This window comes from Homalodisca vitripennis, chromosome 1 (genome assembly GCF_021130785.1).
Source record: "Homalodisca vitripennis isolate AUS2020 chromosome 1, UT_GWSS_2.1, whole genome shotgun sequence".
Lineage (NCBI taxonomy): Eukaryota > Metazoa > Arthropoda > Insecta > Hemiptera > Cicadellidae > Homalodisca > Homalodisca vitripennis.
The window spans coordinates 147,869,990-147,885,387 of NC_060207.1; the positions used below are offsets into that span (position 1 = coordinate 147,869,990).

At 33.7% G+C, this 15,398-nt stretch overlaps 1 protein-coding gene across 2 annotated transcripts; it reads left to right on the forward strand.

Moving 5' to 3' along the window:
- Nucleotides 1-1,577: 1,577 nt before the first annotated feature.
- Nucleotides 1,578-15,099, forward strand: LOC124373711 (lazarillo protein-like). 2 transcript variants are annotated; one of them, XM_046832065.1, is made up of 6 exons: nucleotides 1,578-1,602; nucleotides 3,360-3,486; nucleotides 5,727-5,860; nucleotides 12,981-13,069; nucleotides 14,509-14,604; nucleotides 14,893-15,099. In XM_046832065.1, the coding sequence occupies exons 2-6, from the start codon at nucleotides 3,394-3,396 to the stop codon at nucleotides 15,042-15,044; spliced, it is 564 nt and encodes a 187-aa protein (XP_046688021.1). In that variant the 5' UTR covers nucleotides 1,578-1,602; nucleotides 3,360-3,393; the 3' UTR covers nucleotides 15,045-15,099. The 2 variants fall into 2 exon arrangements, with proteins under 2 accessions (XP_046688021.1, XP_046688014.1); XM_046832058.1 differs by lacking the exon at nucleotides 1,578-1,602 and adding an exon at nucleotides 1,798-1,820.
- The last annotated feature ends 299 nt before the right edge of the window (nucleotides 15,100-15,398 follow it).

The window sequence follows — 15,398 nt, forward strand, 5'->3', positions numbered from 1 at the left end:
CCTGATCATCTTGTTTTGTAATTTGACTATGGACAGAACTATTATTTTCCTCACCTTAATGTGAATTCTCAGTTTTACAAGCGCTGATCTCTGACTGAAGGTTTGTAACGTCCATGTTTACAGCAAATATATGATGTTGCTGTCCACTATGTTGTGTTGATGTTTACTAGTCAGGAAGTATACCAACATTGATTTTAAATGGATCTCATGTCAGATTGTAGATTGTCTATTTGAAAAATAGTGTCAAATTTATTTTAAGTTACACCAAATTCTGTGATATAAGGTATTTAATTTCATTGATAAATTGCAGTCGTGGACGTATCTTCCACACATGGACAAAACAAAGCCGTCCATGATGACACGACCATGACTATGTATTAAGTTATATATATATATATCACATACAATTTCTTTTCTAAAATAGTACTAATAATATATTGCAAATATTGTATTACAATATAGTATTTAGTAATATTTAATATGGGGAAAATTAGAGCAGTTGCGTATTAAATTTTATTCATTGATATTTAATAATAAAACAACGTTGAATTGATTATAAATATCATTGTTTCACTCTCTATAACAATAAAACAATGTAATTTTTCAATATTGTGTAAATACTGTAGGAATAAATTATATTTGTGTTTTATTATGTAGGTTTTTAATATGAGCAACACTTAAAGACATATATTTAGTTCATTGTTGTTTTCATATACATTTAGTAAAAGTGAGTAAACAACTGTGAAATTAAAAAAAGTGAGTAAATGTCCTTTAATTTATTAAAATTGAACACGACTCTAATTCTTATTTACCACTTTAGTTAAGTCCAACCACAAGAACACCGTAAATTGTACCTAAATATTTACCAAATTGAAAATATTATTATATATATATATATATATATTATATATATAGATGAAAATATTTTGTGATTTATATAATTATACATATATTTAAATTATCATAAATATTTGTAATTTATTAGTCGAATGTAATTATTAAGTCTATTAAGTTATCTGTTATTTCAAACAACCTTTTTATTTTTACAGAAGCTTAATTACTATATCAGAATCTGAGGTCAGTCTTGCTTGAGTAGTGATAAGAATATATAAATATGTGTAATTTTAATTTTTAATTTAAAAAAATATAAGTGTAAACATGTATGTTTTGGGAAATAAATTTCTACATATATTAAAAAGGTCCTCCATATCTCCGCGAAGCATACAGTTATGAGGGAAAGCCAAAATAAAACTCAAATTACCAATTTAATTATTATCAAAGTTTATATCTATGAGGAGGCAAGGACTTTATGAAAAACTATTCAAAATAAAAAAAGACTATAGAATATTGAATCCTAAAAGGATGCAACGCCTTTCACCGTATTACCTTTGATGAGTGATAGATACAGTAGATATGCTCTGGCATTCATTACTGCTGCAGGTGGCTGACATTGCTGTCAGAAAAATGTCAATCTACTTATAGTCTTGACAATATTGTCAAGTATGTATTTGTATGAGGTTACTTGTTTTCATTAATTCTTTTGCTATAAATACTCCTCTAAATGTACTTTATTTACTCACTCCTCCTTTTGTAATCTTAAAGGTAAGTTGGGCATTTCATCACATTCATTGTGCTATTTATCAATCCATTAATCATAGTGATTAGTTTATGAAATATAAAATTATGAATAAATTATTATTAAATTTCGTTAAAACCTGCATGATCATTGTCTAACTCGAGTACATATGTAACATAAAGCTGATAAAATCCTCCCTGGAAAGGACTCCAACGTCACCGCAGAGGTTTTAAATATAAAAAAGGTATTTTTAGTTTAAGCCATTAGAAACGTAATTTTTAACAAATTTGTTTCAGAAAGGCTTAAGAACAAGATACCATATTTTTGATCGTCGTTTTTCGTGAATATGTGCCCAGAAAACTATGAGTAATTTATGCAATAGATAAGTAGTGCCTATGTACGCACGATAACTGTCGAACGAACTAACCTAGAGGGTTGAAATTTGGTGTGAAACTCTACTATCACTAAAAATAGTTAAGTTTGATCCATTGGGTGGTCTGATTTCTGTTAGTCAAATGACTTTCGTTACATTAGCCTTTACAGTAATGTAATTTACTACCTGACATATTGAAAGGGGGTTGTACTTATAATACTGTTTGCATATTCTTAGGATAGTGTTTTTGTCAAAGATCAAGCCACCTGAAACGTGGCTTAGTTTGTCACTTAATAATGCAGTTTTCATTTATTGGCATGGTTTTGTTAACTCGGTTTGTGTCTGTTTGTACCTTGAAAATTTGCAAGGGAATGTTGCAATATATTTATTCATTTAAGGATTACGATTGTGCCTTTAGAATATATTAATATATTTAAAGGTAGTACTTATGAAATTAGCGAAATAAGCTCCCATGATGACTCTGGCGTGCATTAAGCAGTTTTTGTCGTAACTATGGCTTGGACGGTTTAGTAATCAATAAACTGTAGCCTATTTATTGGTAAGTTTTCTATTTTATTACCTTGTAAAATGAATGGATTTTGTTTTTATAACCTTATGGTTTTTTTTTGGAAAGTATACATAGATGGTTTGAAATTAACTTTGTTCACCATACCTTTTAAAGAAATTTGTTTAATACTTAAAACTTATAAACCTTTCTATGAAATCACTATTTCAGAGTTTTAATTAGTTTAGTTTTAGTTACTTTAATGTCATCGGTCTGTAGTATTTCCTGAAGTTATTTCAAGTTATTCAAATATTGTACAAGTTCAATATGTTTTATATTGATAGGAATCCTTTAAATCAATATTAACAGAAATATCAATGTTATACATTTTACAAGTCACTGGCGTATTAGGTTATTATAATTTTCAAAATATATATAAGGAACAAACTAAATTAAAAAAATAATTTCTCCAAAAATATAGATATTATAATTTGTACAGTGTTTACTAGTGTCTTTGATTATTTCCATTATTTTCTTGATTATTTTTAAATCATAATACTCGTAATACAGAAGTAAATACACTATTTTTATACGTACTGTATTCGGTGGAAATTAAACAATATCTATTAATTAAACTCAGTATTGAAAATGAAATAAAAAACTGAAGAGATTTTCAATAGACCGCGTGGGACTTTCCTTAAAGGAACGGGTATTAATGTATTCAAAAATATGTATTCAACGGGATCAATATTCAAAAATATTCTCCTTGATGATTTCTTCTAAAGTTTAACAAGGACACGGGCGATTCTGAGTTGCTTTCACGTATAATTTTGGTAAATTAGAATATTTTACTGTGTAAATTAACTAGCATTACACTAAGTTTTTACATTCATATCTTGTTACAGTTCTTGAATCCAGTTTATTGGAAAAAATTCTAGGATGAAGGCGTTCGTCTTTGTAGCAGCTTACCTGGCAGTAGTGGCAGCCGAGTGTCCTAACCTTACACCTGTACAGTCCTTCGATATCGCCAAGGTAATATTCTATTCTACCTGTGGCCAAGTTAAGTTGTTATGGCCTGGCCCACCACCCGACTTTTGTAACTTCCCTGTTGTCTTGATTGTGCACATACCCTAGTGAAAAGTAGAACATTTTAGAATATTTGTGATTTAAAATATCACTTTCGTCGGATTCTAGACTATAGGTCTACGCCTGGTTTTGACTAGAGTGGTGAAGTCAAGTTTCTACCAGGTAGGATCCTTAGTCCAGTTTGCACTTATTATGCGAGTACATTCCAAGATTAGTGTTTCTAACTGAGCATTAGTGTCTCTACCAGAACATTCTCTAATCTAGTGATGGTGTGTCTGCATTCATTAAGCTAACTGCTACAATGGTAATTATTTGCAAATAATTACTCAAATCAGATCTCAAGTAATTCTAATAGCCTTAAATAAAAAATAAAACAAGCTACTAATTTTTTGTGATTACTTTTGGAAACACACTTCAGTATATTACTATATGAGTAATTTAAAATTATACATATATACCATATCAGTTTACACTCATTCTAAATTACGTGTTGATATTGTTATAAACTACAATAATTTTTATTATGAAATTTAACTAATTAAAGCAACTTTCTAAAATTTCTGCTAAAATATTTTTAACCGCCACTAATTTGTAACGGATAAAGCTTTTGAAGTACAGTTTGTTGTGTTCTCCTTTGTCTGATTAGCTCTTTAAATAGATTTGCACATGCTTATATTTAAGATTTTCCACCGACACCTTACTGACTGACCTACTGCTTGTATAAAAAAATTTAATTTAATGCCCTATGTCACTGTACAAAGTGTTATGTTTGTACGTGGATCGGTACAGAAGATATTAGACTGTTGCAAGACTTTTCAGCACCCCTGTATAGTAGGACTTTCACAATAATTTTTGAGAATAGTTTTTTTGTTTTGTTTTATAAAAAACATTGTTAAACATTAAGATACATTTCCACAGATCTATGGTTGTGAAGAATTATTCTAAGATCCTAGAGTCCTAAAATGCGATGTCTCTCAATATGCCCGGTGGTAAACGCGTCTTCAGTAACTATCTGGGGGTGGGTCTTATGAACTATGGAAATTATGAAATCTACATTGATCTACACCAATAAAGCTGAGATACCTTGGTCAGGAAACGCGGATGAGTATGAAAATTATGAAAAAAATTGTAGCAAATTTTACATTCAAATTAGTTTTAAAAAATATGCTATTTTTAGGGAATTTAGGAATTATTTCTTATTTTAAGATCTGCTTTGATTGCCAAAATCGTATTCATTTAAACTATAACTATAAAAACAATAATCATTTGACGTTTCCTAGTATTATTTTACTTTTAGGATTCTAATATTTCTAATACAACGTTAGGGTTATAAAGATGTTTCCTTACGTAAAACGCAAAACCGTCAACTACAAGGATTCTATTTACAGTATTGGCTATTATAAAACTCCAACAATGTTTTTAAGTGATAAACGTGATAGATAACGTTGAAGTAAATCGAAACTGGTAGTATTAACTCTTTTATTATTTAATATAATTTTACTAAATATTGATGAAGGAAATTTCCTAGCGAACGAAAAATAACCTATTTTGCTATCTAATTGATAGGAAAGTTAATACAAGATGTATACGAAAATAAAATACCTTCTTATGTTCTTAAAATATACAATTTAACAGTAACTTAACTTTCTCTTTGCATGTTAGTGCAAGCTGAATACTGCTACAAGCAGCATTAAAAATCTTTAATTTTTAATTTCACATATAAAATAACTATGTATAGCTCCATGTGTAATTTAGTTCCGTATTTTATTAGAAATGTATGTATATGTGAAAATAAGAGTGCCAATAATCACCATAGCTTATATTAATGATTGCCTACATCCGAGCGAGATTAAATCAAGTTTTATAAAACTATCTCTGTTCATTCAGATAAACCTAAAATTTACTTGGCAAAAATCTCCTCTTATATTCTCCCGAAAAATAGGATATTCAGCTTAGGTTTATTTTATTTTAATTTATAAAAATTAAGATTTTCTATTGACTCATTTGTGTGTAAAGTATCTATCTATCATGATCATTATTAGTAAATCTACAATAGGTTAGCAGAGATGTTGCCTTTTATTGTTCTAAAGGTTTTTAAAAACTACAGGAATTATGGCTCAATATTACGAGTATATTATATTATTTATGAAAATTAAGATTCTATATTGACTCATTTGTGTGTAAAGTATCTAGGCACCTGGTACCATCAGGCAAGTACCGAAAATTTCGCCTCTTATGGACCGAGCAGATGCGCTAAGACCGAATACACCTTGGATTCCACCACCGGCATCGTTCATATTAAAAACTCTCTAAAATCCAAGTAAGACAGCATTATAAAACTCACTTCCTTCTTATTTTATTACATAATATCCCTCCTCTTATATAGTTTAATTTTTGTTTTAATTTCCCACTGTTCAAGCGTTTTCAAACACACTGGTATAACCTGTTCCAGCACCGGAATAATGTAGTTTTCATGCACACCGGTAAACCCAAAACTGGATAAGTCTACTGTCTAAATAGCCCAGAACAGTCTGCTTCTACGAAATAAGGATCTCATACTTGCGGTATCTCGTCTTGCTTCTTTATTTACATACAGAAAACCAGAGTTTATTGGGTTAATCCCCTTTTAAATGTACGTTATTTTTAGGGTAGTTTATACACCGTTTTTTATTAAGAGGTGGCAACAGTACATTTTGTAATTATTATCAGTATGATTTGTCGATGTATTTGTCGCACGAACCAGATCTAGATTCCACAACTTCAATTATGGACAAATAAATTTCACCTTGAATATCCACTACAGAGACACTGCCTATACTGATTCACCTCCTACAACCCCCGGCGACGACGTTTCTGGTGAATCGGAGTCTGTGTGGAAATCATACACAGAAGGAGGCACTAGTCCCGGCTGTCGGATGCCGGCCAGGCTACCGGTAGTTTTAAATACAGCCGGACTGCATTCCAGACCGTCGGATACTTAGTGTTTACGAATCTAATATATATACAACCGCATGTGTAACTGACTGACTGACTGACTCACGTATACTAATTCTAACCTACTTCCAGATGAGTTAGAGACTTGAAATTTGGTACACAGATAGCTTTCCACGTGTAACCACCAGGAAAATCCCGAAAAGTGAGAATTTTTCATTTTCAACCCCTCAAAAAAATTCCCAAAAAATCGCGCATTCTTCACCCTGCAGGCATTTTTTGTAAGCCCGATAGCGGGCGAACCGTTGGAGCTAGCTCGGATCTGACGGAAAATTCATGGTCAGGAATGAAGTGAACTACAAAAAAGGTCTAATGACTTTTTTGCTCTATCTTCCATGGTTAAGCGACACAAAACGCTCGAACATTTGAAATTCCAGAGATTTTTTCGATAAAAAATAATGTTTCAAGCCCGATAGCGGCCGAACCGTTGGTCGTAGCTCAAATCTGATTGACCCATCAAATTAGCAAATTGCGCGATCTACAGAAAAGGTCCAGTAATCTTTTGCCCTATCTCGATTGGTTTGGCCGAAAAAAAAACGTGATTATGTACAATTTTGTTGTAACTTTTACGGCGAAACTTTTGTTTTTGGGGTCGATAGCGGCGAAACCATTGGTCGGGAGGTCAAAATAAGACTAACGTTTTATTTAGGAAATAAGATGACCTACAAAAAAGGTCCAGTGACTTTTTACTATATTTCCCTTAGTTTGACCGCAAAACGCGATTAAGTGAAAATATTGGACATTTTCGCCTAAAAAATTTTACATTCCGGGCTTGATAGCGGCTAAACGGTTGGGTCGTAAACTCAAAACAAATTTTAAACGGGATTTAGGAAATTCACGTGATCTACAGAAAAGGTTCAGTGACTTCGGGAGTTGGCTGAGCGTTAGCTAAGCGTCAATAGTAGATAGGGACAGAGGAATATTTTTATTATGTTCACAGACACAATACCCTCTAAAAAAGGCCCAAGTGTGTCATTAACCCCCGGTAAATATTAACCCCCCCCCCGGGGATTTCCTGGTATGACCTGATAACCTCCTGAGTACATTCAACCCCCTGATGTGTTAACCCCCCTGGTAAAATTAAACCCCCCCAGGGAATTTTCCTGCCATGACCTCATGTCCGAATTTTTACCAGTCACCAAATCTCTTAACCCCCCCCTGGGAAGATCCTGGTATGACCAGATAACCCCCCGGAGACTTATCCCCCGGTAACGTTAACCCCCCTGGGAATTTGTTCATATGACCAAACAATATCCTGACGAAATTAAACCCCCTCTTGTCTTAACCTCCTTAACATTAATCACCCACCCAGGGAATTTCTCGCCTTGACTAGATAGTCTCCTGGTGATATTAAACCCCCTGTTCGACTTAAAATACTGCCTTGAGGTCGGTTTTTATTATGTTTTATACTAAACAATTCAAGATAGCTGACCCGTGCAGACTTTTCTCCCGAGCTCATTTCTGGCTAAACCATAGGTCGTAGATCAGATCTGAGGGCACAATCGAAAAGACAAAATTAAATTTCCAACAAGAAAGGTCCAGTCACTTTTTGTCGTATCTCTAACGGTTTAACCGCAAAATGCCCTCAAAGTCAAAAGTTTTTACGAATCCGGAAAAAACTATCTATGAAAAAGGTTTCAATTCTTTTTAAATATCCTCTTCTCACATTTACTTAATGTCCGGACTTAACCAGTCACCGTAAGATTCCGATACATAAATTTTATCCCCGAATTTAACCAATAGCGTTTCCCCGAATTTTTGGGGGCCTGGGGGCGTAGCCCCAGCGAGCCGAAGGCGAGTCTTATATTATATACAGCCGTATGTGAAACGACTCACTCACTCACTCACTGACTGACAGATATATACAAATTCTAAACATAGTTCTAGAAGTGCTAGAAACTTGAAATTTGGTACATGCAGGTACCTTTTCGCAATATGACCCGGAGGAAAAGTCTGAAAACGGACTTTTTTACTTTTCAACCCCTCAAAAAAATTCCCGAAGAAAATTCGCGCATTTTTCACCTCTGCAGGCATTTTTTGTAAGCCCGATAGCGGGCGAACCGTTCTAGCTAGCTCGGATCTGACGAGAAATTCATAATCAGGAATGAAGTGAACTACAAAAAAGGTCCAGTGACTTTTTGCTCTATCTTCCATGGTTAAGCGACAAAACGCTCGAACATTTGACATTCCAGAGATTTTTTCGCTTAAAATAAAGTTTCGAGCCCGATAGCGGCCCAACGGTAGGTCGTAGCTCAAATCTGATTGACCCATCAAAATTAGGAAATTGCGCGATCTACAGAAAAGGTCCAGTGACTTTTTGCCCTATCTCCATTGGTTTGGCCAAAAAAAACGTGATTATGTGTGCGATTTTTTTGTAATTTTCACGTGAAAACTTTGTTTTTGGGGTCGATAGCGGTGAAACAATTGTCGGAGGTCAAAATAAATCTAAGGTTAGATTTAGGAAATAATGTGATCTACAAAAAAGGTCAAGTAACATTTTACTCTATCTCGATTGGTTTGTCCGCAAAACGCTATTAAGTAAAAATATTTGGAAATTTTCGCCTACAAATTTACATTCCAGGCTTGATAGCGGGCTCTCTAAACGGTTGGTCGTAGCTCAAAAACAAATGTTCAATGGGATTTAGGAAATGACGTGATCTACATAAAAGGTTCAGTAACATTTTGCCCCTATCCTCAACGGTTTGGCCGCATAACGCGTTTTAAAGTTTTGATTTTTTGAGTTTTACTTGAGATTTTGTTTTCTGGGCTCCATTGTAGACAAAACCTTAGTTATAGTCCGGATTAAAAATTTGATTTTAATACAAAATTTTACGTTCTACAAAAAAGGTCCAGTAAGCTTTTGTTCTACCTCCATCGGTTTGGTTAATAAATAACAATATTTTGTAATTTCGACGTGACAATTTTGTTACTGGAGTTCATAGCGGTTGACCCGATTATGCTAGCTTAAATATCAAAACATTTATAAATAGCTATTGGTAGGTTCTACAAAAAAGTAGCTTATTGTTGTTTATCTTACAGTAAGCCTGTTACACGCTCTCAAAGGCAAAATATTTTTTGTGATTTGGCAATTATAGGGGTTTTTGCTTTTTCTGACTAAAATTTGTGTAATTCGTTATGAGTTCCCGATCTACAGAAAGGGTCTAGTGACTTTTTGCTCTACCTCCAGTGGTTCGGCCGAAAAAAAAACGTGATTATGTGCAATTTTTTAGTAATTTTTACGTGAAACTTTTGTTTTCGGGCTCTATAGCGGCGAAACCATTGGTCGGAGGTCGAAATAAGACGAATGTTGTAGTTAGGAAATGAGGTAATCTACAAAAATGTGCCAGTAAACTCTTCACTCTATCTCCATTGGTTTGGCCGCAAAACGTGATTAAGTGAAAATATTTGGAAATTTTCGCCTAAAAATTTACCTTTCGGGCTCGATAGCGGCTAAACGGTTGGTCGTAGCTCAAAACAAATTTTTAAAAGGATTTAAGAAATTGCGTGATCTAAAAAAATGTTCAGTAACATTTTGCCCTATCCTCAACGGTTTGGCTGCATAACGCGTTTTAAAGTATTGATTTTTTAAGTTTTACGTGATATTTTTAAACTGCCCAGTGCAGCCTTTTGTCCCTAAGCTCTGTACTGCCTAAATTATAGGTCGTAGCTTAAATCTGATGGCATAATCGAAAGACAAAATTAAATTTCCGACAAGAAAGGTTCAGTCACTTTTGTCGTATCTCTAACGGTTAAGCCACAAAATGGCCTTAGATTCAAAACTTTGATAAAAACTGGAAAATTCAAAAAAATAGGTCTAATACTATTTTGAATTCCGCTTATCCCCGAATTTGACCAACACGCCCAAAAGGGGGCCTGGGGTGTGTCATTAACCCCCGCTAACATTAACCCCCCCGGGATTTCCTAGTATGAACCAGATAACCTCCTGAGTACATTAAACCCCCTGTGTTAACCCCCCCGGGAATTTCCTGGCATGACTTCATGTCCGAAATATACCAATAACCAAATCTCTTAACCCCCCCCCCCCTGGGAAGTTCCTGGTAAGACCAGACAACCCCCTGGTGTCTTATCCCCCGGTAACGTTAACCCCCCCTAGGGAATTACCTGGCATGACCTCATGTCCGAATTTTACCAATAACCAAATCTCTTAACCCCCCCCCCTGGCAAGTTCTGGTAAGACCAGACAACCCCCTGGTGTCTTATCCCCCGGTAACGTTAACCCCCCCTAGGCAATTTTCCTGGCATGACCTCATGTCCGAATTTTACCAATAACCAAAATCTCTTAACCCCCCCCCTGACAAGTTCCTGGTAAGACCAGACAACCCCCTGGTGTCTTATCCCCCGGTAACGTTAACCCCCCCTAGGGGGAATTTCCTGGCATGACCTCATGTCCGAATTTTACCATAACCAAATCTCTTAACCCCCCCTGGGAAGTTCTGGTATGACCAGATAACCCCTTGACGTCTTATCCCCAGGCAACGTTAACCCCCCCCCCTCCTGGGAATATCCTGGCATGACATCATGTCCGAATTTTACCAATCACCAAATCAATCTTATCCCCGAATTTAACTCACTCACTTCGGGGGCCTGGGGGCGTAGCCCCCAGCGAGCCGAAGGCGAGTAAATTCTATAACATTGTTCCCGGAACTGGAACCGGAATTGACTCTGGTTTTGCCTGTTTTTGTGAAAACGCCCTTCCTTTTGATTCGTGCCTTATCTTCACAATCATCCGTCTAATCTATTAATCTTCACTTTAATTCGTATAGAGCCTCTTAGGGTTCATGCTTTTTATCATACTTTCTTCACTCATTCCTTAATTGTATATGCATTGTATATGATACAATTAAGGAATGAGTGAAAGAAAATGTCATATCTGGTTCCTCTTATTATATTTAGCATTAGCATATTTAGACATACTGTATTTATAGTATATCACACCGGAATTAAGTGTAGCTTTTGAACATAACTTGTTCATTTTATTTAATAATCATATAGAGTTATGTCATTGAGTTTCGTTTTTAGAAATATATACTAGTTAATCCATTCAATTTTATCTCTTTCCTGATATACATTTAATATATATCACGAGTTATATATATATATATATATAATATTTTACTTATTATCAAATATAATTTGTTCATCTTATTTATAATTAAAAATAAAATTTAAATATAATATACAATGTGTACACAAAGTCATGTCTCACTTTTAAATACATTTATTTACCAAGTGCATAAAGCACAAAATGAGATTAACACATTATTAAAGAGTACTGTATTTTAAGTTTTATGACGTCGCCCTGCAGATGTCCAAGGAAACTTTTATCTTCTCCCATACTTTGACCAGGGCTTCTGGGGTAACTCAATCGCAGCTCTGATTCGTTGCGCTCATTGTTCAATATATGAATTTTATGATGTTTCACATTTCCAGATAAGTAAAAGATAGCTTTGTACCAAAAACAATGAGGTTTCTAAAATTATCGTCCAGTCCATTTTCATACAGAATAAAAACAATTATTTTACATACAGAATTAATCATTTTAAATTTGTCGTTAGGCTTCAAATCTTGCAATAATTGAGGTTATAACCATTCAATTTAGGTATTTTCTTCGAAATCCTGAAGACTGTAAACTGAGGGACATTTAACTCACGTCCGCGTTTTCGAAAAGACTTTTTTAAATATACTTTTTAAAATACTATTTTTAATATTATAGACAATTTGATCTCATGTTTTAGCCGGTTCACGTTTTGTCCAATAAGCTGTCAATTACCTTACACGTCTTGCCCCATTGATGAATGCTGCGTCTGTCAAGAAGGTTTTCATGAAACACTCGACGATATTCACGCTGCCTGAAATCACAGTATAAAACTTGTGTAGCCACAAAACACACTAACTTTTCATTGAAAAATTGCCATGATAATAGTTTTCTCAAAATGTTAACCACACATTACTAAATGAGAACGATGGGTTACTCAACAAATAAAAAAAAAAAAACTTTATAAGCAGTTGTTTAATTAGTTAAATAAGTTAAATACGCATATGAGTCAATGTCATAGAAATATATTATTTCCAACATTGAATTAAAAAAATAGATGTTCTAAAACACTCTCAAAAGAATTAGAAAAAATATAGTTTGGTCAGACACAAAAATAAATTAGCTTGATATTTTTGTTTATAGAGTTTATTATTACAGTGATAAATATTTGTATATTGATTAATAAATTATTAAATACACGTTTGAGGTTTTTGAATATCAATGCGTCTCATCCATTTAACATTTTTTATAGTTTTTTAGTTTATACCATACAAATTTTAAATATAATGTGTTTAGGTTTCACTTATGATATACATTACCAGAGTTTATACATGTCCTAATGCCAAATAATTACGAAATAATCTGCTATTTATGGTCATATAAATTTTTTCAGATTCGGCGAAGAGACAATAACCGGGTCCATGGAATTGGCTGACCCCACTAAGGCCGAGGGCAAGCTCAACGTCACGCTGCAGTTCCCTTGTGAGTACAGCATCTGTCATCTGACAGCAGCAGTATTAGCAGTAGTAGGTGATCACCAGCAGTATAGTAGAGGTCGTGCAAAGTATAGCTTTTAATGACGGTTTTATTATTTTATAAGTACAAATACATGGAATGGGACTTTTCTTTATTTTGTCTGAGGATTAAATGAGTATAAACGTGAAATAAATGTAATATGAATGAACAAACTTATCAATGAACATCGGGAACACAGTTCAGGTCTGGAAATATACGTCCAGGGTCTCGGTCCTCTGGGCAGAGACGGCAGAGGAAAAAAATCCTCATATATGATGAGGACAGATGTTGAAAAATATAAATATGTGCAACCATTAATATAATTATTTCTTTATTGGCTGAGTGTTAGCAAAGTCCGTCAGAGAGATTAGCAAAGTCTTTTTTTGTATGTCTACCTAACATTCTGTGGGTCTGTTCGCAGAATATTTCGAGATCGAATGGAATATAGATATAAGATTTTGCACGTAACTTCATTTCTTCATAGTCCAAATGTTGGATGATGATGCATTTCTTTCCAAATGATTTGTCCGAGCATTACCGAAGTTTATAACTAGGAATATGACCACTGCTTTGCGAGACTTAGTGAAAAACCTTGTCATAAAGAACATGAAAAAAATAAATATATATCAATTTACATGCCTGATCTAATTAGATATTTAATTCATATTCCATTTATTACAGGATAAACTAAACAGAAAGCAAGTGCACTAACGCATGCTGTACACTAATCTTATGTACAATATTTAATTAAAATTAAAGGCCGTTTCTTTGATTAAAAGTAAAATAATATGTATACATGTATAAACAGTACAACAATGTTTTGTTTTAGCAGTTATGTATTTATTTTTCAAGTAGTCTGATCCTTTATGAAATCATTTAATAATATCACGCATACTGTATCAAGCCCTTCTTTCGGTACTGTAAAAATAAAGTTACATTACTTGTGGAAATATTTAACTGAAAATCCATTATTATTTTTGTATGCAAATATTTCGGTAAATACGAATTGAAATAATCGAGATACAAATGTGAATAATAATATTTTTTATATTATGTTAGAGTTCCGGTTGTTCTTTTCCATTGGAGAAAAGTAAGGAGATGTCTTGACTTAGTCCCTTAAACTTGCGCGTGTAAAACATTGCTAAAGACTCAATTAAATTTGACTCAAAAGCTCATTAATATAGTGTACCGACAAATAATATTTTTATGAAACTTTATACTCTCAGTTTCATATACAAGAGTTACTAGCATAATGTAAAACTCTGAATTGTAAGAACTATTAAAAAACATGACTATATATTGCATTTTTGTTCTTAATACAATATTTCCTTATTACACATAAACAATATACTACAACACAATATAGATGTGGACAGAATGTCTCGAACAACGATGATATGTTTCAGTCGGCACTGCTGCAGGACAAGTGTTGGTGTTGGCAACCGACTACGATAACTACGCAATCATCTACACTTGCAGGATGTTCTCTGGTGTCCCCACAAGTGAGTAGACTTCGACATCTGTCTTGAATATTTATTAATTGTAAAAAATTACATACAGATGCAATAACAAAATTTGCACGTATATCTGTAATATATATATGAGTGCAATGTATATCCATTAGTCATTGCTATATGCAGGAGTATATTATTATAACGTAGACGAACCATTACGTATAAAGAAGATCTACGTATAGATATTATTCTGTAAAAACCTAATAAATTAATCTTCAACCAATCTTAAACTAATATAATTAATGTATAACTTTCAAAAATCAATGTAACCCACAGAGCACGCCTGGATACTGACCAGAGAGCAGCACCTGGACGGCGATGCCAGGGCGAAAGTTGAGGCTCTGGCTGACGTCGCATTTGCCGACATTTCCAGCCAAGGTGGGCCAAAGAAGAGCGACTTCCGTAAAACCGGACAGGAAAACTGTTAATTTATCAGTTTTTGAGATGAAATATAGATCTGCATTTTAAAAATTCATCCTTGAATTCGTCTGTTTTTATTATTCCTAACGCTATTTACAATTAACCAAGCACAATATTGATTTTTTTCGGTATTGATTTTTTCGGTTATTTCTTGACTGTACTGGGCGTACAAAACATTGTGTTACTTACTGTTGGAGTAGATATTTTTCCTCTCTTGGTATTACATTATTTACATGTTAGATTGACATTAGTTCAATTTTAAGGTATCTCGACATACGCAAATATAATGCACAAGGATAATAAAACATGAAATGAAATGAAAAATGTCTTTATTTACAGAGGCGAAGTTAGGACTTAAAAGT

What these genes read in the sequence shown, in the direction of transcription:
- LOC124373711 (XM_046832065.1), top strand. Translation starts at nt 3,394, where the DNA reads ATGAAGGCGTTCGTCTTTGTAGCAGCTTACCTGGCAGTAGTGGCAGCC. An exon ending in AAAAACTCTCTAAAATCCAA is followed by an intron (nt 5,861 to 12,980) that starts GTAAGACAGCAT and finishes AAATTTTTTCAG; the next exon opens with ATTCGGCGAAGAGACAATAA. An exon ending in GTTCTCTGGTGTCCCCACAA is followed by an intron (nt 14,605 to 14,892) that starts GTGAGTAGACTT and finishes TGTAACCCACAG; the next exon opens with AGCACGCCTGGATACTGACC.